A 26496-nucleotide genomic window follows, 5' to 3' on the forward strand; every position below is an offset into this window, starting at 1 on the left:
ACTTTGTGGCGTTTGTCGATTGTTCTTAACTCGGATTGTCAAGACGAGTTCTTTGAAGGTTCGTTTGAATTTCGATTGTTTATCTTCGTTAATATATGTTGTTAAATTCTTTGTAATTTAGAGGTGAATATTACAACCTTACTTGTTCAAAAAGATCGGGACAACATAACAGTTTCTTTGTTTCATCGAATCGAGGGCGTGACTCCGTTTTTGAGCGCGTTTGCTTTTCGTAGTCGAAGAATCGCATCATTTGGTATCAGAGCTTTATGTTCCTTTTGATTCAAGTAAGTTTATCTTTTTTATTTTCAGATCTGTGTTTATCTATCGTTTGTTGTCAGATCTGTTTATTCTATCGTTCTTCATCTTTCGTGAATCTTGCGATTCTCGAAATATCTTTTTTTTTTCTTTTTTTTTTTCGAGTTTGCACAGCCATCCTTGTGCAATCCCAAAAAAAAAAAATAGTACAAAAATTCCGAAATTTTGCCATAGATTGGTTTTGGTATTTTTGTTCTATTCTCTTGTGAGAGCCATATTCAAGTGTCTTTCACAATCAAAAAAAATTCAAATTTCTTGTTTTACCCAGTCCGTGTAAGTCAGTTTGCAATTGTCGTGAAGTTTGAACTTGTGAGTTTGATGCACACAAGCTACAAAGCCTAAAGTGTACTCTATGAGAGAACTCTCATAAAAAAAAATCGATGAAATACTTGAGAGTGAGCGTTTTTTTTTGGAGTGACGTGCAAGGTTTTTCTAGTGAGGACAAAAAAAGAGGAAAAAACATAAAAAGAGTCTAGCGAATTTTCATTGGAGTGACTAGTGAGAATTTGTGATGAGGAAACTTTATTCTTTTATTGTTTTATACTAACTTTTTCTTGCAGGTATAATGATTGACGATCGTCAATTTCAAACAATGTTAGGAGGGTTGGATAGAATATGGGAGAAGGAGTTTAAGCCCCTACGTGAGAGGTATATATAAGAGGTGCGAGGAAGAAGTTGGGACGTATGACAGGCAAGATGATGAGAATAGGCGAGGTAGAAGATTTGGAGGGAATAGAGCATTGCATTTGGATCATGATGATAATTATGTGAGGAGAATAGAGGAGTGGACAGAAGAGGTGAACGTGATGTGCATTGGGAGTCGTTGGCATACACGTGGAGGATAAGCTTGGAAGAAAAAATCAGTGCTAGGCCAAAGGAGTCAAGATGTGAAGCTAGCAAATATGAACATCAAGGTACATTTAAAAACTCAAATTCTAGTACTTGTGATATTATATGTTGTTGGTGTTTAGCAGTTGGTCATGATATTAGCCAATGTCCAAGTTACAGTGTGACAGTAGTAGAGTCATCTGTTGAGCTTTTGAACCGCAAATTGAGATTGAGGTTGTAGTTGAATCCAATGTTGAGATTGAGGATTTAGTTGAATCTGAATCTCAAGTTGAGGTCGTAGATGAACTTGAATATGAAGTTAAGGCTAGATTTGATGATGATGGTAGTCCGCTAGTTAGTGAGTTGAGTGTTGTTGAACGATATACAACGGAGAATGATTCATTAGATGGAGGTGAAGTGCTTAAATTGTCTAATTTAGATGTGGAGAGTAGGCAAGGAGCAATTATTGTACATCCATTTCTTGATGGACAAAATGATTCATTGATTCAATTGAATCCAAATAATCTTGAGGATCAATTGAAATTTATTCATGAATTGAGTGAAAAGAAATATGAAATGGTCGAAAGAAAGAGTGAACAAAAGAGTGAGATGACCATAGAAAAGAAAAATGAGAGCAAAAATGAAAAAGAAAAAGAGGTCAAAGAAAAGAAAAAGAAAAATAAATTAAAGGCCCAAAAGAGTGAGGCAGAGAGTTACTTGTTTTTGCATAAACCTCTTCATGTACCTTTGTACAAAGTGATTTATTCTCATTATGATGATATAGCTGGTTCAATCCCGAGCATTGTTACTTCTTCTTTGCAGGATTATCGTGAAGTCGTGATGAGGAGGCGAGCAAATGTTGATGGTATAAGAATGCAATGGGATGATCCATATGAATTTGGAAGTAATCATCGTGAGGTAAGCGTAGTTGTCAACACAACAACCATGAGGTATGGTTTTCGTTCTTATCTTAATTTTTTGTTGTGTTGTATTCGAGAATTTGGTGTAAGAGTTGAAAATGTGATGTCTCGAGGGTCTAACTTTGAATTAACCTTTGTGCCTAGGAGTCATAGATTTGAGAATGGTGATATATGGCATGGATCAAATTTGAGAATGGTGATTATGAATTTGGAAAAATATTTTTTGAAGAAGGGGAATATGATATGGATCTGACCGGGCATGACGTGCAAACGATTGGAAGGAGGTTCAAGGAAGCATCCCGTCAACTCAGGAGCAATCGAGAAGAGCTTGCAAGAAAGGTTCCAAGCTTCGAAGGGTTAGTGATGCATGGAAATAAGCTTGAAGGCCATAAGATTGTTGTGTGAGTGTTAAATGAAGATGGTGTTAAATGAAGATGAAGGCAGAACACTCAGCGCCCGAGCGGTAAAATCCTACCGCCTGAGCGCCACATTAACTGTCCAGGCAGGGAACTCCAGTGCACTCGGCGCCCGAGCGGTAAAATCTTACCGCCCGAGCGCGACCTGTCCAGAAGACACCGCGCTCGAGCGGTAGAATCTCGCGCCCGAGCGCGCCGCCATGCGGATTGTAGATATGGAAACCCTAGATTGTGATTTTGTTGTATTTTATTATATATTCCATTGTAAACAAGAATTTGAACAATTAGATATTGAGTTTTATAAAATTTTTGAGTTTTTCTCTCAAATTTCAAAGCTTGGCTTTGTATACACCTTCGTGTGTTTCTCAAATCAAACTTTTCAAAATTTAATACTTTGTGACGTTTGTCGATTGTTCTTCACTCGGATTGTCAAAGACGAGTTCTTTGAAGGTTCGTTTGAATTTCGATTGTTTATCTTCGTTAATATTTGTTGCTAAATTCTTTGTAATTTAGAGGTGAATATTACAACCTTACTTGTTCAAAAAGATCGGGACAACACAACCGTTTCTTTGTTTCATCGAATCGAGGGTGTGACTCCGTTTTTTAGCGCGTTTACTTTTCGTGGTCGAAGAATTGCATCACATCCAAATTCAAAGTCTTCAATGATAGGAATTTTCAGCCACCAAAGACGAAGCTGGACATATCTCCTGAGCAGCTTTTAAAAGTCAAAAAGTAGATTGGGATGGAGGCAGCTTCCAAAATGGAGAAGAAAAAGGACTTGGCGAAGTCAAAGAAAACAATCAAAAGGAAATCGATTGTAAGTGAAACTGAAACTGAATCGGAGAAAACTCTTTCTCCGAAAATCTTGAAAAAGCCAAGAACTCAGAGGACCTAACCGATTGCTGCGGTGGAAGTCATTCCAGATGAGAGATTGAGGCCAACTAGAGCCGAACATCCCATCAGTGCAGTACCTATCAGGGAAGTTCCAACTGTTCCCTCAACTGAACATCAGCAACCTCCTCCAACTGCTCCCTCAAAGAAGACTATCACCGAATCTGGTAGTAAACAAAAACAAGTTGAAGTGAGAGCACCACTTATCACTATCACTGGCACAATTTCACTGCCTTTTGCAAGACTAAAGGGAGTGGTGATACGTGAGAAAGTGGATGCAACTGCTTCAGGACTTAGCATTTCTCATGCCCTAACTGACCCAAAAGGTAAAGGCAAGATGATTGAAGAGCCCAGACCAACCAACCCGATTCAAACTCATATTGACTTGATATGGGAAGAAATAAATGAGTTTTCTAAATTGAAGTTGAAAGCTTATAATGAACGTGTCAGATTTAGAACTGAAGTGTTTGTCAAGCGATTGCAGAAGATATTAGTTTTGAATAAATATATCGCTTTGGAAACAAAAGTTCTCAGGGTGGTTAAAGCTGCCATAATAGCTCAAGCGCTGGAAAAGAGGAATTATTTCTTTGATCTGATGCGTGCCAAAAGGCTGGCTCAAGTCATAGCTCAGCTACGCTTTAACTATGATCCTACCAATCCAACTGCCTATAATGACAAAGCAATTTATGAACATCTGAACACGGATCTTCTGTCATTGCAGATGAGGATAAAGAATTGGGAAATGGATAAACAGTTGATTATTCCAGCAATTTCCCAAAGTCCATCCTCAGAAGAGCAGGCTGAACCGTCATCAATCAGCCAGAGTCATCCAATGAAGAAGTTGCAGAACAATCTGAGCAAGCAACTGATCTTTCTTCCAAGGATGCCCAACCCTCATCTTCTCCTCATCAATCTTCTCCAACAGGTCTTCAACTTTACTCTGATGCTGAGCTGTCACTGGCGAATGTAGATGAAGTGATACAATCAGTTGCCGCTGACATCCAGATGAATACTATAATTGAAGAATCAGTTGAAGACCCGAGAAAAATTGAACAATCGGCCTCAGAGTTTGTTTTACAAGTAATTGAAGAACCAGTTCAGTCGCTTGACACGACTGAACAAGTGGTTCAAGCTGAAACTGACGTGGCTCAGTTGTACTCTGAACAAACTGAAGAAGTGCAAGTGCCAACTAAAGAGCCAACTGAAGTGTCAGCTAATAAGCCAACTGAAGAACCTACCAGCCCAACTGCTGCTCAACTTTCTACCTCTGCTGAAGAGACTCATCAGAAATCAGTTGAAGATATTATTCCAGTATTAGCTCAAACCGAGACTGAAGCAACAGTTAAGGCCCTGGTGATTTTCAATGAAGAAGACAAGGAGCAAGAACCAGAATCATTTGGAGCCTTGTCTCCTGAACTACCAGTGGCTGCTGAAATTATGCTAGAAGGAATTCAGGCCGGTTTGCACACCCTTATCTCAATGATTTTTGATATGAAGTCAACCCAAATGCTGCACACCTTGAAGATTGATTCTACACAGGATAGTACTTTGAAGAGCCTTAACAAGGTCACCAGAGACATCACTGACTTATTCATCCTAGTAGATTAGTTGAAGAAGGACAGAGTGACAGTTCCAGCACTCTTCCAGACTCAAGACATGCTCAAATCTCGCATTGGTTTTGTGCAAACAGTCATGACAAAGAAAATGGATCAGATGCAGGAACAAATGTTGAATGCTATATCTACTGTCACATCAGAAGTCCGTACATTATCCAGCAAAATTGATGGGTTTGACAAAAAAAGGGGAAGAACAGCAACAGCAACAGCACATCAGCTATCTAAGAAAAGACCAAGTCAATCAACTGATCAAGGACCAGCGGATAAAAGAGCAAAGAAATGAAGTAGTCCAGATCAGTTAGAAGACAGTCTCTATATTCAGTTGAGAATTTTGGCATATTCTTCAGTCAGTCAGTAGAAGATTATTTTATTCTGAAATTCTTTTATTCTTTCATTCCTTGTACGAATCTGTATATTGAAAGAATCATTGATAAAAAATTATTTTATCTACGAGAGTTCAGTTTGTTCATTTCATAAACTATAAGTGTTGTCAAACAACTAAAAGGGAGAAAATTGTTGAAATCTTAATTTCGGAGTTTGACAAATTAAGCGTAAAAAAGTTGAACAACTGATCGAGAAAACTGAAGGTAACTGAATTGAAGATTCGTAAACTGATAGTTGCCCGAACTGAAGATTAATGCATATATAATCTAAGGCAACTGAACTAAGCAAAGCTAACTGAACTGTGTAATCAACTGGACGATCATTTAAAACTGATCAGTTACACAACGATCAGTTAAGACTGATTAGTTACACAACAATCAGTTAACTCTATCGGCTATAAAGAGGCAACTGATAAATCAGCTTGACACTTCATCAGTTAAAGAACGTAGCTATCAAGCGACAATTTGTACAAGAGCATACTGCAACTTTTAACGGGAACGCCGCATTTTTGAAAAGCTACTGTGTACAATTGTCAGAAGAATGGTGACGTGTCCAACGGATATAAAGTTTGAAAATGCATTCAATGTTATCGTTGGAAGAAAAGCCTATAAATAGTCGAGAAAATCAGCTGAGAAGCAGTTAACCAAGTTTCCGAATTATCCAGTTAGCAAGAACTCTGCGCACATTCATTCTCAGTTAAAATTCAAGTTAAAGCTCTCAAAAGCTCACTCTTATCATAAATATCTATAGCTTTCAGGCTATATATTGAGCTTAAGCACAAACATTCATTGTTGTATTATTCGATTTTGTAGAGATCAGTTGTGCTTAGAAATACACATCAGTAGGAGTACTGAAAAATTGTATTGATACTAAGAGTTTCAGTTTGACAGTGTTAAGGCCAAACTGAAGTGGGTTTGTACAAATCTTTGTATAGATTAAAGTCTTTTAGTGAATATCCTATCTTCGAGATAGAAGTGGTGACGTAGGAGTATTTTCCGAACATCCACAAATCTTGTGTTCTTTCTTATCAGTTTTATTCTATCTGTCTTTCAGTTATTTCCGCACTTTTATCAAGTTAACTGATTGACATTGACAACAAGATTCGTGAATTCAGTTTATCACTAAACTGATTCATAATTCGAAAAGTTGTGAAAATTGTCAAGTGTTTATTCAACCCTCTTTCTAAACACTTTTTCACTCCCAACCGATCCTAACAAAATATCAGATGCATTTGCAGACACAAAAGGGGTAACTAAATCATATATACATACTGTAAATGCCCCTGCTCGAATTAAAATTCCAAAGAAACAAATTGAAGGCACTCATGATGTTATAAAACGATTAAAACATAGAAGGTCAATCGATTCCAAGGATAAAAATTCTCAAAAAACAAAAATGTATAGAGAAACACGATGATCACAAAATAGAGAATGATATTCCGACATAAATACATGATGATGAAAATGTTCTATTAGAACCACAAACTGATGATAATCGTGAAATCTCTATCAATTATATTAATAGTGGAAAAATATGGAACCAAAAAGATATAAAAGAAATTGATGAGATATTTTCTTACAATGTGGCATTTCACATCATAAATGACAATGAATATCATGAACCAAAATCTTTTGGTGAATGTAAAAATCGACAGGACTGGATAAAATGGAAAGACGTTATCCAGGTTGCATTGGATTCGCTAAATAAACGTAACGTTTTTGGACTTATAAACCTTATACCTGAAAGTGTAAAACATGTTGGGTACAAATGGGTTTTTATACGAAAGCGAAAATAGAAAAATGAAATAGTAAGATATAAAGTTCGACTTGTAGCACAATGTTTTTCTCAAAGCCTAAAATTGATTATGAATAAGCATATTCTCTCGTTATATATATGAAAATCCCTGAAGGATTTAAGATGCCTGAAGCAAAAAGTTCAAAACCCAAATAATGTTATTCGGTGAAATTGCAAAGATCATTATATGGGTTAAAACAATCCGGTCGAATGTGGTATAATCGGCTAAGTAAACACTTAATGAAAAATAGATATATAAACAATTCAATATGCCCTTGCATTTTCATTAAGAAAACAACATTCGGATGCATAATTATTGCTGTATATGTTGATGATTTAAACATCATTGGAACGAATAAGGAAATTCAAGAAGTTGTGTTGTACTTGAAAGAAGAATTTGAAATGAAGGACCTTAGAAAAACAAAGTATTGTTTGAGTTTGCAAATTGAACAAAAAGAATGTGGAATATTTGTTCACCAGTCAAATTAGGCCGAAAATATCTTTAAATGTTTTAATATGGAAAATCAAATCCTTTAAGTACTCCAATGGTTGTTAGATAATTAAACATCGAAATGATCCATTCCGTCCATGTGAAGATGATGAAGTTATTCTTGGTGCAGAAGTACCATATCTAAGTTTTATTGGTGCCCTTGTGTATCTTGTAAATTGTACAAGACCTAATATATCTTCTGCTGTAAATTTATTGACAAGATTTAGTTCACACAAGGCACGTTCTCAAACCGGATATGTATTTATTCGTGGAGGCACTACAATTTCTTGGCGTTCATAGAAACAAACACTCGTAACAATTTCATCAAATCACTCCGATATTATTGCACTACATGAAGTAAGCCGTGAATATGTGTGGCTAAAATCAATGACCCAACATATCCAAATCTCATGCTGATTATCATTCGACAAGAAGCATGTGACACTATATGAAGATAATGCTGTTTGTGTTACTCAAATGAAAGAAGGATACATAAAAAGTGACAGAACTAAACATATTCCCCCTAAGTTCTTCGCATTCACCCAAGAACTTGAGAAGAATAAATATATTGATTGATATTCGTTACATTCAATCAAATAAAAACTCATCAGATCTCTTCACAAAGACACTTCCTACGACATTATTCAGAAAGCATATATATATAACATTGAGATGCACAATCTACGAAATTTGTGAAGAATCGTTCGTGTTAACATGAGAGAGAATTTACGTGACTGCACTCTTTTTCTCTTTCTATGGTTTTTATCCCAATAAGTTTTTCCTAGTAAGGTTTTTAACAAAACATTATAAAATACATTTAATGAAGACAATCATCGTATCATAATCATCATCACAAGAGGAGTGTTGAAATAAAAGTTGTAAATATTGAAAATTAATGTGTGATGATGTACGTAATGATGTATTTATTTTTGGATTATTTCCAAAGAAATTCTATGAATATGTCTCTCAATTTGTGAATAAAAAACACAATCGAGTAAAAAATATTTTTATAAAATGTATAATTTAATATATTTTATGAATTTGAAATTTTTATTTTTTGCCGTAAATTTTTATTTTTAACAATACAATATATATATTTTTTCAAAACAGTCGTATATGTTAACAAAGTTTTGTACTTGTGCGTAATCCAAGAATGCAATATTTTATTTCAATTCCCCACTTTTCAAAATTATTTGATTATTATACAAAATTTTAATCAAATATACACCGATTTTAGTATTACTATGGTCAGCAAACAAGCAGCATATGTCGTAGAATCAACATACAATTATAGAAACAAAGTTCAACTAAATCCAATTCAACAAGAAATTGAAAACCCAGTTCGGTACAAACAGCTTCTATCATTTGCTAAAAACCACAATCGCGATAAAATTGAACAAATCACTTGTAAGGACAAATCAAGTTAAATTTCCTCCGCTAATGATAATTCAAATGATAATTATTGACCTCTCAGACACATACTGAATTTAAATTCAACTCTTTCAAATACTGTGAAATTTTTTAGCCTTAATTTTCGTGCATATGTCCAAATTTACCACCATATCAAGGGCTGTTCGGTCAATAAATTATCCAATACATAAAGTGGTATTGGTTAAGACATCTCACGCATCTTATCTCAAGATTTTTGAATAAATGAGTGATCCAAATTGAGCTCTAGAAATTGTAATTTCCCTTATGAGTCGAAGAAAAGGTTGATTAATCATTGTGTGAATAAAAAGGAAACAGAAAAAGTTATTATTGAATCTAAAAAAGATTTGACACGGATATGTCTATTTTTTTGTATATAAAAAAAGAAACAAATATGAAAAGTAAAGAAGAAACAAGTCCCAAATAATTTAGTCCAAAAATTCGATAACAGAAATTTAAGATCTTCAGGCATATGACTGTTCTAAACGAAGCAGACAGAAAATGGGAAACTTCAGAAAACCGATACCATATGAACATTAAGCACTTCAATGGTAAAGCGGACATCAAAATTCATCCTATAGTCACCTTCAAATCTAGTGCGCAATTAGCTGGGGTCTCCTAATTTCATTACATTGTAAAATAAATGTTAATTGTTTTCATTGCTGTAATAAAGATACATTGAACACAAAACCTTAGGGAGGGGAGTATAGGGAAACAGGAGATATACCATTCTTAGCTGTAAACCGGTGAAATCTTCACATCTCCGACTAATGTGAACTCGTTCCTGAGGATCATTACCAGCGGTGTACTTAATGACTGTTTCAGACACTAATCATCGTAAACCACTTCGAGCATTTGGTTTTGTGATTGATTCTATGAGCCTGTACATCCACTTATCCAGCAATCCTGTCAGACAAAGATGTATGCCATGAGGAAAGTTCTCTAGTTGCAGATTTATCCCACAATCATATCAAGAACATCTTGGTAGGCTTTATTATCCAGAAAGGTATAGTTAATGACTATTTCCATATATGATCAAAAGGAAACTCAAAATTACTTTTGTGAAATCCCCATAAATTTTTGTTAATATTCTTGACATTTCAAAGGTATTCTGAATCTTTTAAATATTCATGTAAATTTTCCAAAATTTAAGGGGATGAAAGATGGGTGAAAAAAATTATGTTCCAATATTTGAGTCAGATTGCACATTCTTGTGTGTAACCGATACGTGAACAAAAGACTGTCAAATGTGGCTTATTGTTGAATTCAAGCGCACAAGTAGTGGATCCCATGGAAACATGCTCAGAAGAATGTTTGTGAAATGGTTAATCAGTTTAGCATTCAAACACTTTCCACTTTTTAAATACTATCCAGATGGTATTTCAGTAATAAGTGAATAATCTCAACTGGAAAGGCCATAATAGAAAGAAAGGAGAAATGAACCTGTTAAGGCAAATGTACCACCCAGCACGGCACAAAGCCGTGTAACAAAATGCAAAAAACTACGTCGTTCTTCCCTAATTGTCACTGTAATTGGTGACAAGTCATACAGAAAGTAAACGGCTACAGTAGAGAAAAAATTATATTAGTCCTCCAAACAATGAAGCAGATAATTAGAAGGGGAAAAGAAGAATGAAATGAAGAAGTTAACTGAACAAAACTTACCAGGCCACATCTTATCGACCTCAGTAATAGGAGAAAAGTACTCAGTGACAGAGAATTGATTCGTGGACAAAACTTCTTTTGAGAGATACTTGTATTCAGTTGGAACAATCTAAATCATATGTAAAGCAAAATAATCGGAAAGCAATTCTCGAATTCAAACTTAATCATAGTATATACCAACAGTGAACCCGGGTTCATCAAGCTCAAGAAACTCATACTCGAGCTTAATACAGATGGTATAAGTGTAAAATTGAAATCCAAAACTTAGGGATATCTCTAATCACAATGAGACTCTCATATGGATCGAAGACACAAATAACCAGTTTTAAGTATTATTTGCAGATCATGAACACAATTGGAAGGAGCGGGAAAGAGGACAATTTCTCTTGCATAGGAAGCAATGTAGTCCTGTGGTCAGTTGGTGGGCCACTATTATATTCAAACCATGTCTTAATCCACTCAAAAGCATGTCATACTTTTGTCGACCACACATCAGCATCATATAATAAATGTTGAGTCTTATAAATGCAACAAAAAATGGGCCACAACTCTCACCTTTATATAGTACTTGAATGTTCCACTTGCAGCTTGCAAAATTCGCACTGTGTCGTCAAGTGGGTTATGTATCCCAGGATATTTGGGCCCAAAAGACAAATCATGAATTATATGACTCACATTGACATGGGAAGAACCATCAAAAATCTGCAGAGAATCAACTAGAGTAAATAGATAAATCTACCTGGAACAACGAGTAAAATACAGCACTGTATAAATGCCAATATATGAAATTCTGATTAATCAGCCAATTGCAAAACATCGATTTTAGAAAATTCAAACTTTTGCATGCAAAATAGAGGAGTAACAACACTGAAGAAGATATAAGGCATATGTAGAATATGCACATAGTCACATCTAGAAGAATGAAGTCTTGTAACCTTGGTCACATCTGGAGAAGGCATAAGGCATGCACGGAGGTAATAGATAAAGCTTCTAAATAAAGCTTCTAGATCGTTGCTTCCCATATATTTTCAAAGGTTTCCAAAGCATCTTACCTCCATGAGTCTAATCATATTCTTTGGAAACATCTATATCAGCACATAAGTACGATTGTTTTTTCAAGTATGTTAAAAATAATTCTCAGACACTCAAATTTAAAGATAAGATGAAAGCTTACCATCTGTGCAACAAAAATATTCAATCCGTGCACAGAGATATGGAAGTTCCCAGCAACCCTTTGCACATCTAAAACCCCATATACCTGCAACAAACAATAAATTAAATGAAAAATAAAAGGACTGAACAAGGAGTGAATGTCAAATTGAAGGTTTTTCCTACATCATTGTATTCTGTGAAATTAATAAACAAGCACGTGCAGGAAGATTCTGCAAAGAAAAAAAACGAAGCAGAGATAGAAAGAAAAGAAAAGCATACCCGACAACCTTCTCCAATAGATATAGCGTGCTTCACCTTTTTAATTAACTTATCAGCATCTTCGTCAAGACTGTGGAGTTTGACTTTGTGGTCAGATTCTTCATGGTGATCTTTGTGGTCATCTGATAAAACACACACACACACACACACACACACACACACACACACACACACATATAAGAATTGTGTCACAAATCGTTAGCTTGATGCCCACAGTACTTTGCAAATAAATATATAAGCTTCATATAGTATTAACTGCTACTTCTATTAGTATAAGCACAAATACCAATCTATCACAAACTAAGTTCCAACTAAAACAATGAAATTGGTGTGGTAAACAAATTCAGGGAGAAGGATTGAATGCATATGAGGAAAAGAGAAACGTATTACATAATCTTTCTATGCATCAATAACTAATTCATAGAAAAAAAATTAAATATAACATCGTTCGCAACTTCACACTGCATTTACATTTCAGATTGCTAAAGTTCATATTAGACATTAAATGCCGCAGCACGATGCAACACAAATTCCCTTTTTTTGACATTAACTTTCTTTAACGAGTTTCCATCCAAGTGACCACAAAAAGAACAATTGTGGCAATCCTGACAATAACTTGGAAGTACAGGGCGTTAATAGAGTTTAAGGTTCTCTACATTATTTTCATGAATAGCTAGAATGTGCAAGCCAAACCAAACGTCTCAACTTACTAATAAAATCTTTCCATGAGCAGAATAATAGTAAAGGTTGTCCAAGAGCTGGGATATGCTATAAGTTCTCATGTCTTAATAACTATATTAACTGAAACAGAAAGGAAGTTGTTACTTTGAAGAGTTGGAATCCCAAACAGCGCAGATTCTACACACTACAAACACACACACGAACTCAACTTTTGCATCGAGAAAATGGACAAAAAGAGTTCACAGAGTCCTCATCAAGAAAATGACCAGTTTAAGAAAATCCAGAGAAATGTGTGAATGGGTCAGGTCCTAAGAACATGCAGTAACAGGAAAGTCCTGATACTCGTAAAAATCAAATCATTTCCTCTCCATCAAATTAACTAATCTGAGCATCACTGTAGTGAAATAGAAACTAAAAGATTATTTGTATCAGCCTTAATATTTGTTACTAATTTCAGTTCATGGTCAAAGCATCATATCCCAACTGTGGAAACCTAAAAAGCCAATCTTGAGATCCAATAACTGCATATTAAAGAACCTCCGACATCAAATAATGGCATATCAAAGAACCTCTTCAAAACTATATTTCTAAAAAGACTCGTGGGTAAACCCATTAAACGCCTATTTGCTTTTCTAGTTCACACTCATCTACCATGAAATTTTAAGTAAACCTACTAGCAGACATTCAATGGTCACACATCAATTTAACATGTTTTTGATAGAGTAAAACGAAAGTATCATCAAAATTAATAGGTTAACGCAGAGAGAAGAAACATACAATTTTGTAGAACTCACATGAAGATAAGTGGCTTAAAATGACTCCATTAACCACACGTAATCGAATTTTACAACTCGTTTAAAGAGGTGACCAACTAGAGATGCTAACCTCAAAAAATCTCAAAAATAAATTCACATCCAAGAGCAGAATACACAAGTAAATTGAATGTGAATAGTGATGCCAACCTCAAAACATCTGAAAGACAAATTCATGTTAAAGCGCAAATACACAAGTACATTCAACGTGAACAACATCACTTAAGGTGGAATTATAATTCTCTAAAAGCATGTTGTAAGAAAAGACACACGTTGAAAGAAAAGGATAAAAATAATCTCCAAAATCTAGAACAAAGTTCCAGACAAACTAACCATGCCCATGAGAAGCATGCTCCTTCTCCACAAGGTCTGACAGATACTCTGTGCCAATAATTTGGCCATCACGATTCAAGCGAAGCTGCAAAAAAGAATGGAGGTGATCACAATAAATGGCAACATATCCAATTTATTTCTCACAGAGAAAAGAACCCCGAAAAGGCAGTAGGCAGATTACATTTTGACATATACAAATGGATTAACATAGAGTAAACTAACTGTTGAATAATAAATATTGGATTATTATCTAGTAGATTAGATAGTAACCTTCTTTCTTTATATTTTAAATTCTTCTAGATCAGGATATTTTGAATTCTTCTAAATTTGAATACTTCGTGGACCGACTCCGACTTCTCTTCAAATATTCTTGTATTCCTTTCCAACCAAATCGACCATAATATGCAATGAACGATGATAAACCAGAACCGCATATGTTTCCTCCCTTTCTGCAAGCTCGGTTCCACAATATACATTTCCTTTGCCTTACACGGGAAAGACCATACCAAGTCCAACTCTTTGAAAGCCTGTAGCCAGATTTGTGATGAGAAAGGGCAATGAAGTAGTAAATGATCCTGACTTTCCTCATCCCTATGACACAAACAACACCACTGTGGCCTTAGTACACAAGCCGGTCATCTTCTTTGCACCGCATCACAAGTCTGCAGCTTTTCCAACGCCACAGTCCATGAAAACACTTGAACCCTTGACGGGACAGGTATTTTCCAGATATTGTAACAGTAGGTGAATGGATTAGGAATAGGGGAAGGAAAAAAAGAGTTATAAAAAGATTTAACAGAGAACAACCCTGAAGAATCCCCCAACCAAATTCTATAATCCTCTACACCCCACTCCAATCGAACATTCTGTAGGACCCCTAAAAGACTAGTGAACTCAATCTCTTCTCTCTCCGAAAAATTCCTTCTAAACCGTACATCCCAATGAATAGGGAAGTTTCCACTGCTATTAACAACATCAACAAAGCTTAAGATTGGTTTGTTCTTTAAAGTGCAAATCTCAAATAAGGACGGAAAACGAAGTTTGAACGGAACCCCCCCCACCCACTCGTCCTCCCAAAACCGAATAAAATTACCCTCTTTAAGCACCCCCTAACCAACTGAGGAAAAGCCGGAAACGATCGAGAAATACATTTCCACGGACTCCTGAAGGTCGTATTCCTCGCCAACCCCAAATCCCACCCATTATCTTGAGTACCATATATGATGGCAATAACTTTCGTCCACATATTCTCCCTATCCACTGAACCTCTCCACCACCATTCACCAAAAAGCGCCATATTTCTTAAACGAATGCTTCCCAATCCCAGGCCCCCTCTGTCCTTAGGTTTGCACACTTGATCCCATCCTACTACATGACAATGCTTCTCACCATCGGCCCCATCCCAAAAGAAATTCCTCATCAATTTTTCCATAATTATCCCCACCTTGTTCGGCACCTTGAAAATGGACATAAAGTAAGATGGAATGGCACTCAAAACGGCTTTGATCAGCGTTAGTCGACCCCCCCTTGATAAAAATGATTTTTTCCAGCTAGCTAATTTTTTTGCCATATTGGATACAACCGGTTCCCAAAACTCCATACTCAAAGGGTTACCTCCCAAGGGAACTCCTAGATATTTAATTGGAAACTTCCCTTTCTTGCACCCGATTGTCATTGCCATTCCATCTGTATCCTCGTCAGACATATGCAGGCCCACTAGCGTACTTTTTTCCAAATTCATCTCAAGACCCGAGAGCAATCCAAACCTCTTTAGTAGATCCACTATCTCTAACAAATGATGCTTTGATTGTGCGAAAAATAATGTGTCATCCGCAAATTGTAGGTGTGAGATTTGTTTTTTTAGTCTTCCTACCTCGAGCCCTCTAACCTTGCGGTCTTCCTTGGCCTTATCAACCATCCTTACCAAAACATCAACTACCAAATTGAAAAGGAATGGAGAAAGCGGATCCCCTTGTCTAAGTCCTCTCTCTCCTTTAATTTTTCCCCGTGGCCTTCCGTTGATAAAAATCGAGTAGGATACATTAGAAACGCACCCCTTGATCCACTTCCTCCACCTATTACCAAATCCTTTCTTCTGTAGTACCCAATCAAGAAATCTCCATTCGACGTTACCGTATGCCTTTTCCAAATCAACTTTGAACACCCAACCTCTATTCTTATTTCTTCGATAATATTCCACCACTTCATTAGCGATGAGGTAGCAGTCCAAAATTTGTCTACCTTTAATAAAGGCACATTGATTCTCCGCAACCGTGGAACTAATGACGCTTTTCAATCTGTTTGTCAAGACCTTAGCCAAAATTTTGTACAAACTCGTTATGAAGCTAATTGGTCTGAAGTCCTTTATCCTCATAGCATCTTGTTTTTTCGGAATGAGGCAGATATACGTTTCATTTGTTACGCCATTAACAATTCCACTATTGAAAAATTCTGCGAACGTCCTCAATACATCATCTTTGACCGTGTCCCAATTATGTTGAAAGAAGTCCATTGTGAAACCATCCGGCCCCAGAGCCTTAGACCCATCACTGTCAAACACCGCCTTTTTAATCTCTTCCTCGGTAAAAGGTGATTCCAAATTTTCTGATTGAATCCTATCTATCTCACACCAGTCCAAGCCTCGAAATTCATCTGCCTCTCCATCAAATTCTCCCAGCACCCCTTCCGTTTTCCTATACGATCTCCGGTAAAATCTTAATATTTCCTCTTCAATCACTCTTTCGTCAGTGACCCTCGAACCGTTCTCCAATTCCACTATATCGATCAGCGCTTTGTTTCTTCTATTTGTCAACAATGAATGAAAAAATTTCGTGTTTTTATCCCCTGCCGTCATCCAATTCAATTTTGCTTTTTGACACTGCATTTGCGATCTTCTGAGCATGAGTGTTTCCAACTCGCCTCTTAATGTTTCCTTTCCTCTTTCAGAGAGTCAAACCACCTCCCCGATCCCTCTAATTCATCCAACCTTTGAATACCACTGGTCAACTCCTTAATTCTGTTTCCCACATCACCGAAAACCTCTTTGTTCCATTTGGACACTTCAACTTTCATCCTTTTCAATTTTTTCATGAACTTGTACCCTTCCCAACCTTGAATGGTCCCATTATTCCACCAATTCTTAACTAAATCTTTGAACTGAGAATGTGTCAACCAAACGTTTTCAAACCTAAAAGGAGCCGGACCCCAACGGAATTTATTTGTGTCGAACATGACTGGACAATGATCAGAAGTGGTTCTGGGCAGAACTCTTTGTCTGTAATTGGGGAAAACTTCTTTCCAGCCCTTAGTAATGAGGAATCTGTCTAATCGACAACAAATTGGATATGCCCTAAAATTCGACCACGTGTACTTAGCATTCAAAAGTGGGGGATCTAGAATTTGTAATTCCTCTATCAAACTATCAAAACATCTCATGCTCGTGGTTATGGAAGGACTGTTCAATTTTTCACCTGTGTTTCTGACCACATTGAAGTCTCCACCCAAACACCACTGATCACCACATATCGAATTCAAACCAGCTAATTCATCCCAAAAATTTTCTCTCTCTCTCGGCTTTACCGGGCAATAGATTGCCGAAAACCACCATTTGACCTCCTCATTCCCGCGAATTTCGATGGAAACCGAAAACTCTCCTATAAAATTATCACCCACTGCCACCACTCTAGGACCCCACATCACCAATATACCCCCCATCTTCCCAACGACGGTAGACAAACCCATTCAACAAATCTCGATTTCCAGATACTTGCCACAAATTTCCTGTCCACCCTATCTCTTTTTGTTTCCAATAGCACAACAATTTCTGGTTTTTCGGTGCGTAGGACGTTCCTGATTAATTCTCTCCTAGCTGCTGCCCCTCCACCTCGTATATTCCAGGATAAGATTTTCATAATGAAGCGCTGGTTCCCTTGGAGGTCGAGCCTCTCTCATAATTGATACCACACTGTAGTCTGTGAAGTTCTCTACTCAAAGTACCGTTCGACTTCCTATCCCCTTCCCCACGAAGTCCAATTGTAGGTACCTCATCTTTTTCAGTACCAGCTTGAAATCTGTGACCCATCGCAGCCCCATTGAAATTTTCTTTCTCGATTCCCGGCTTTTCATCGATCCTCTCCATCCCCCCTCCTAAAAGACCATTAGACAACCCCAAAGCTGAAAAAGAAACTGGTAAAATAGAATGAAGCATGAATGAGTGATTGAAAAAGGATGAGTGAAGTCCAGATAATACTTGTCCCACGTTAGAACTCGTGTTTACCGCTTTTTGGTGCATATTGGAGTCAACAGATTTTTTCAGTGGTGAGAACATCCCTGCCAAATCCTCAAAATCTTCCTCCATTGTAGCAGACTGCTCCGATCGAATTGAAACCTGACTATCCGTTTCTGAGGATACCATCTCGTCCTCCAACAGATCCTCTTGTGAACCATCAAAATCAACGTCAATGCTGCCATCAAGTTCACAGATAAGCTTCTTAGGGCTGTTTATACCTTGGAGGTTGATTCCCTCAGTACTAAGTTGGTCCTTATTCTCAACTACACCTCTCTTAGATCTTCTGTGATAAGTTTTCCCATAAATATGCGATGATCTTTTAGTGTCTACAGCACCCTCTTCACTATGCATCCCCTTCGTCGGCGTCGCGTTCATTGAATTAATTTGTGAACTTTGAAATCTTATGTGTTCTTTAGGGACGACTCTCGAAATGATTTTGATCACCTTGCTACCAGCACTTGATGACGAATCGACACTCTTACTTGCTGATGCTTTTTGTTTTTCCTCCCGAACAGTAGAACCAAGCCTTTCATCCTTCTGATTTGAGTTGATAGCCGGGCCAGGGTGCATCTCCATTAATTCATTGTCTAATGCATGGGCTGGTAAGCCTTTCTTCTCTTGATTTCCTAGGTTGTGCCCTCCTTTGAACCCCTCCTCAAAAGTTTGCATCTTTCGAATATTGTTGTTACCCCACCCCGTCAAAGTTCTCTTGCCGTTTACCACTAATTGAGCGTAAGTTTGCTTTTCGTACTGATGGTATGCTATAGGGTCAAATGTTTCTACCCTTATACTTATCTCTGTCATTTCACCTTCAAGTGGAATTTGCAATCTGCTATGGATGAACCTTCCTTCATTGCCTTTAACCCTGATTTTAGCTGCACCAAGGTCGGTAGTTGATAAGGTTTCAGCGCTGATTTCCATCAGACCTCCGCAATGATCCCCAATAATCTTAAAAATATCCGGCCTCCATAGATTCCAGGGTAGCCCATATATGCTAATCCAGCTATTGCAGCAATTTTCAACAATATATGCCTTGTTAGAATCTTTCCTTCATCCCTCAAATTCCAACGAAATCCCGTTATCAAAGAATCTTAGTTTCAACTTCAGATAAAAAGAAAAATCAGCTGCATTGGAAGGCCACCACACTGCTCTGTTTGCTTCAAACGGGAATAGAATTGTTCGCGTTTTTGTTGATTTCCCAAGAGTGTCTTGAATGGATTTCCATGAAATGCTCACCCTTCTTTTGGTAACTATAAGAGCTTCTTCCCACTTCCTTCCGGTGATTGATTTACCTCTATCGTGAAAAGGTTTCATCCCCCCTCTCCTTTGATCCCTCTGAACCATACTACCTTCATACTTGTCGCTGATGTAAATCCTTGGGTTTGGGTTTGAACCATGATCATCTTGTATAGTACCCCTCTGATTATACCCCAATCTCAGCTTTCCCAAGATATTAGCTATATTTCTACATCCCACAAACTTAATACCGCTGGGCACAATAGTGGTTTGTTTCCTGCCTTGTTGACTGTATTTGGACAATTCCAGAAACCTACCACGCTTGTTAGAGAAAATCTGTACCGTGAACACCGCATTTCGTCCTCTGAATATAAAGAATGGCGACTCAGACGGTGAAGTGTTAATGGATTCTAAGATTCTAAGATGTATCCAGTGGGCCTCCTCACGCCCGAAGTCCAGCATGTAGCACGAATTCCTTGTTCTTTCGGACCACCATATAGACCTACATCCATATCCCAGTCTCAGCGTGAAGATTTTGTGTTCGATCCTAATAACTTCATCTCGGTTTTCTGTCCTGATTTTCCTTGGCGCATGCCAAAAGTTCTTACGGTTCCTAGGATACATTCGTCGAGCCTTTTCCAATAGCGCCGTTGAATAGGGTTTGAATCAGCAATGAACCGCTCAACACGGCTCTATCTGACTAATCGGCTTCGGGGCGGCGCGGAGGGTTTCCAGATGAATGTGTTAGCGGCCAGTGGTTGGGATAGATAGTCGGATAAGGTGCGAGAGATATTTAGGTATTAGGATAGCTGGCTGACATCAGAAATAACGAATATAGCTCGAATAGAAATCTGAATCGAGAATGGCGAGGAAAAGTGTGAGAGTAAAAGCCACCGACGGCCGTTAGCCGGCGTCGGATACGGAAGAAAGATACAGTCGACGAGGCTTAGATATTGAAGATCCTAAAATGGCGATGGAAGGACCCGAGTGATGGAAGGTTCAAAGAGGGAGAGAGCATTTTTCAAAAAATTCTCTCTCTAAGGGCTTTTGTATGCCTTCACTTGCCTCTAATACTTCACTCACTAGCACTAGTAATGTGGCTCACGAAGTTATTTTCTCATTTGCTTCGACTTCTAAACATGAATTGTCATCTTCTTGGATAATCGACTTTGGTGTGTCTGACCACGTGACTGGGAATTTGAAATCTTTTCACTCTTTTAGCCCATGTAATGCATCCAATACAGTCCGAATGGGAAACAGGTCATTATCTAGAGTTGCTGGTTATGTGTCATTCAATTGACTGAAGATATTCATGTTCATATAGTTTTATTTGTGCCAGATCTTGTCTGTAATCTTTTGTTTGTAAGTAATGATCTCAAATGCACTGCTAAATTTCTTGGTCGATTCGTTTTTCCAGGATTCGGCATCGGGGAAGAAGATTTGCAGATCTTTGTGATGGATTGTACCTTCTCAAGATGAATGTTTCCAAGAGTCACCCAACCCCAAGTCTTCCAAGCCTTTCTTGTCTCATTTTGTTTCAGCTTTCAATAGTGATAATGATATTTTATTGTGGCATTATATATTAGAGCATCCAACTTTTTTGTACTTTGGAAAGTTTTTTCCTTTTTTATTCAATAATAAAAGTCTTCATTATCTTAAATGCGATATTTAGTTATAATAGGCGAGCGCCTGACCGCACCTGTCGCCAAGCGCTCCACTTTAAGCAAGAACGCAGGTTAGGCGCGCCTTACCCGGGTGTGGTGTTGTTGAAAGGCGCACGCCTGTGCGCTTGTGGCCTACATGATACATATATAATATAAAATAATTCAAGCCCACATTCTAAAGCCCAATAAGAAAGCTCGTTCCTCTATATTGTTTAAAAAAGCCCTGCAATATGCATGCATTTGTTTCATCTCCCTTGCGGCCTCACTCAAATTCTTTCTGCGTCCACGCGTCTTTGCCTCAAATTCTTTCTAAGGCTGCTGAAGATGACGATGATAATACGGTTGAGGAGCTTCTTAAGATGATGATGATGATGATACGGTTGAGGAGGATGAAGATGATTTAGATTTTTGAAGTTTTTTTCTTAATATACTATAATGACCTTATGACTTACTAATGAATTTTAGACGATTGGAGTTTGTTTTTAGTTATGATTTATGCTACATTATCTATTGATGGATTTTTATTTATATTGTGTTATCTTTGTGAAAAATATTTAATTTAAATAATATAAATCACTTTATATATGTTGAAATTTAAAATTTGTGCCAAATACGCCCTACTTCGATAAAGCGCTTCACCTCATGCTTTGCGCCTCAGGCCCCAAGGCATCCCAACGCTTTAGTCTCGCGCCTCAAATAACTATGGATATTTGTCAATTATCTAAACATACACGTGCAACTTTCTCACCCTGATCGTTACAAACCGCCCAAACTTTCTCTTATACACAGTGAGATCTGGCAACCCTCGAATGTAAGCAACATGAGTGGCACTCGCTGGTTTATTTTATTTACCGATGATGATACACGTCTTTCGTGGGTGTTCTTGATGAAAGATAAATCAGACTTCGCATATTTTCAAACATTTCCACACCATGGTTCAAACACAATTTTCTACCCTAATTCAAATTTTACGGACTGATCGGGCAAGGGATTACTTCAATTATGTTTTGGGGGGTTACCTACAAAAACATGGGATTATTCACCAAAGCTTTTGCGTTGATACACCCCAACAAAACGGAATCTCTGAGAGGAAAATCGCCATCTACTTGATGTTGCTTAATCCCTACTTCACCATGAATGTTCCAAAGTCCTATCGGGTGATGTCATTCTCACAGTCACTTACCTCATCAATAGGAAGCCCTCTCGAGTCCTAAATTTTCAAACTTCCATCCAAACCTTCATTAAAATTTTCCCCAACTCACATCACCTTCACGAAATTCCCCTAAAGGTTTTTGGTTTTTCATGTTTTGTTCACATCCATTCCCATAATCTCAGCAGACTTGAACCACGCAATGTAGAATGCATTTTTTTGGTTATTCTCTAGACCAGAAAAGGTACAAGTGTTACTCTCCCATCACAAAAAAATTTACTCATCAGTGGATGTTACATTTTTTGAGTCCGCATCATTCTACCCCAATAAATCGGTTCAGGGGGGGTCTTCCAATGAAGAACCACAACATTGGGAACCCACCACACCATACGTTGAACCAGTCCCTGAGCCAAATTGTCCCACAATCAGCGAGCAAACGATATTCAGTCCACTGCCTCATGTCTATTCCCGAAGGAAACCTCATCAAAAGAATGTACACGAACCTGTACAAAATCAACTTGTTCATGACAACTCTCTGCTGCCAAATTCAGAAAAAAGCACGCAAGGTATGTCTGATCCTGATACCCCTTTGATTGAGTACATTGCACCTGATGATATAGCAATTGCCTTGAGAAAGGAAGTCCGAACCGAACACGTACAATGCATCCTATAGGTGATTTTGTCTCACTTAAACGGTTTTATCCTCGATATCGTGTTTTTCTTTCCACAATAAACCAGATTCAGGTTCCAAGTAACATTGGTGAGGCTCTCAATGATCCAAACTAGAAGGCTGTTGTTTATGATGAAATAAGGGCATTGAAAAAGAACAATACATAGCACATCTCTGATCCACCCACTGGAAAGAAACTTGTTAGATTCAAATGGATCTTCACAATCAAACATAAGTCTGATGAAAGTATAGAACAGTTCAAGGTAAGACTTGTGGCTAAAGGGTATATGCAATCTCATGGTATTGACTACCAAGAAACTTTCGGTCATGTTGCTAGATTCAACAATTTTCGAGTTCACCTTGATGTTAAGAATGCATTTCTCAACGATGATCTTGTAGAAGAAACGTACATGAAATTTCCTCTAGGCTTTGAATCAACATGTAAGAATAATAAGGTGTGCAGATTAAAAAAATTTCACTTTATGGGTTCAATCAATACCTAGAACCTGATTTTATCGATTTACCAATGTCTTAAAGAAAAATGACTACAATCAATGTCAATTTGATCACACGTTATTTGTAAAACACACTAAAAAAGGTAAGATTGCAACCATTATAGTGTATGTGGATGACATTGTATTTTCAGAAAATCATACAGAAGAAATGGCACATGTGAAACTCATTCTCTCAAAAGAATTTGAAATAAAAGAACTTGTATATTGTTCTTGACCTATTGAAAGAGACTGGCACGTTAGGGTGCAAGCCTGTAAATACACCGATGGATCCAAACATCAAGATAGGTATGAAGAAGAGCTGTTTTCCTGTTGATGAGGGGAGATATCAAAGACTAGTAGGCAAACTTAAATACCTAGCACATACAAAACCGGATATTTGATTTGTAGTTAGTGTCATCAGTCAATTCATTAACACTCCGACTGAAGAACACATGGATGCCACTTATCGGGTGTTGAGATATCTAAAAAGGACTCAAAGGAAATTACTACTCTTTAGGAAATCATCTATCCAAAATCAAAGTGTACGGTGATGCTGATTTGGCTGGATCTTCTACAGACAGACGTTCCACATCAGGATATTGCACATTTGTATGGGGGAACTTGGTGACGTGGCAGAACAAGAAGCAACCTGTAGTTGCTCGTAGCAGTGCTGAAGCAGAGTTTCGAGCATTATTTTTAACGGAATTTGTAAAGAAATATGGCTCAGGAGACTTCTTGGTGAGTTAAAGGTGGAACTGTGGAAGATGGTCATATTATCGAAGTTTTATGTGATAATCAAGCTGCTATTAGAATTTCGAAAAATCCAGTCCATCATGATAGGACCAAACATGTTGAGATTGATCTACATTTTATAAGTGAGAATATTGAAAAAAGAATTGTAGACCTCTGTCACACTTCTACTCAATTGCGAGTTGCAGACATCCTTATAAAAGCACTTCACATGCTCATTTATGAAGATTTGAGTTCCAAGTTTGGCATGATCAATTTATATGACCCAACTTGAGGGGTTATATTGAATAATAAATATAGGATTATTATCTAGTAGATAGATACTAACCTTTTTTCTTTATATTTTAAATTCTTCTAGATTAGGATATTTTGAATTCTTCTAGATTAGGATAGCATATGATTGTTTCTTCTTTAAATATTCTGTACAGAACTTTGTTTATTCATTCAATGAAAAAATGGATTTTTCTCCCAGGCTCGATTCTTAAAAACCACACTAACCTTCCATATATTTGTGTCAAGATCGACTTCATGCTTCCCAGACATATCAATGGCATCAACACTTAGAACTACAAGAATCGTAGAGTTGAATAGCAGATGGCTAGTATGAATCAAAATTATGATCCCAAACAATGTTTAAGAAGGCTAACCATCACAAGGCAAAGATGGGAATGTCATATTAATGTGGATCGGAAGTGTTTCTCCACGTTTTAAGTCAACAGCCATCTGCAAAGCATAATATGCATATTAAGAACCCGTAAAAAATTGTATGTATTGCAGATTTACATGCAAGAAATATGTAAGGTATTGATCAAAATAAACTCTTAAGTAATAATAATAATACATAAATATTGAAGTACATAATAAAAAATGTGGAACTTAAGAACAAGAAAACTAACCTCATGTACTATATCCGTTGAAAGATAAAACGTCAACTCATGCAAGAACAATGTAGCCATAATGACAAGTCCAACAATGGAAACTAACATGATAAAAAAAAAAAAAAAGTTTGTTAACTATTCCTTGTCACGAAATTCAATAAACAAACATCATTTCATTATTTTTTAGTCCACGTCATTGACAGTTGATTTGATAACAAGCAATTTGAAACATGTGTAAATCGTGTTTCCCGACTTGCGACCCACCATTTGAAACTTACAAGACCAGAATCATAAAATATACAAAACTGCGTTTGTTTGAATCCCATAAAGCATCCATTCTAATGGCATAATTTCCTTCAGGGATTAAATTCTAACCCTTAAACGGCTTTCTCTTCTACAGCTATAAACAACAATAAAATAGCAGTGAAATTTCATTTGGGAAAAATAAAGAACCAGAAAAAAATACCGAGGGCACCAGATTTCGTCTTTTGCAGCAAATGTTCTTCGGCGCGAGGAAATGCATCAAGACTTTTCAGTACTTGTTTAAAATTACCCATCCTTTTGTTGTTTTTTAACCTATCTCCACTTGAGCTAAAATCCCCCCAACAAAAGAATCATGAAATCACGGCTCACTGTACAGGAAAAAATAGAGAAATTCAGTCAAAAAAAAAATCCAACTTTGAAATTGAGTAAATTGTGTTATCATCATTGTTTAGCTTCGCTTAACTTTGTCCTCCCCCACCCCAACAATCTAACAAAATGAAATAACCTGCTCAAGCCTCAATGCATGGGAAAAAGTAGCAAAATTCGGTCAACAAAACATTCTGAATACGATAAATTAACTTGCATAGTTTTGTATCGCTATTTAACGATCCCCATACCCAAACAAAATACAATGTTCATGAAATCACTAGCTTATCGCCAAAATAATAAGAATAAGAAAAATAACGTACAGGGCTAACAAACAATTTCAGATTCGAAATCGAATTAATCTTTCATCGCCTTCTATCTATATTTAACCCTGATTCCCAAAAATATCAAAAAATTACGAATAACCATCTAACTGCGAAGATAGAAATCCAGAACAAACAATTCAGAGTTCAAAACTAAATCACTCTTTATCATTTTCTATCTATATTCAGCCCTATAAATTGAAATCCACATACTAATGTATAACAATAGAGAAAATCTGCATTCGTAGAGAGAGAAATCACCTTCTCTTGAGAGAGAATCGACGAAATGAAATGTTTGCCGGCGATTTGAGTTCCAAGATGATCCCAATAAATTGGATTTAGCCCAAATTTATAAGTCGGAGCGTTGTAAGATAAAATCTAAAATGATTTATAAATTAATAACTTTTGA

At 37.0% G+C, this 26496-nt stretch overlaps 1 protein-coding gene across 1 annotated transcript; it reads right to left on the reverse strand.

Annotated features, from left to right (window-relative positions):
* Window positions 1-9592: 9592 nt before the first annotated feature.
* Window positions 9593-26464, reverse strand: LOC140965820 (uncharacterized). Its single transcript, XM_073426024.1, has 12 exons — window positions 26349-26464; window positions 25601-25766; window positions 25153-25235; window positions 24904-24979; window positions 24755-24822; window positions 14005-14089; window positions 12179-12300; window positions 11922-12005; window positions 11303-11449; window positions 10748-10856; window positions 10526-10645; window positions 9593-9988 (listed from the first exon to the last, which is right to left on the reverse strand). Exons 2-12 carry the CDS (start codon window positions 25689-25691, stop codon window positions 9915-9917), a joined length of 1059 nt encoding a protein of 352 aa, XP_073282125.1. The 5' UTR covers window positions 25692-25766; window positions 26349-26464; the 3' UTR covers window positions 9593-9914.
* Window positions 26465-26496: the final 32 nt, after the last annotated feature.

Source organism: Primulina huaijiensis, chromosome 2, assembly GCF_012295235.1.
Source record: "Primulina huaijiensis isolate GDHJ02 chromosome 2, ASM1229523v2, whole genome shotgun sequence".
Taxonomy (NCBI): Eukaryota; Viridiplantae; Streptophyta; class Magnoliopsida; order Lamiales; family Gesneriaceae; genus Primulina; species Primulina huaijiensis.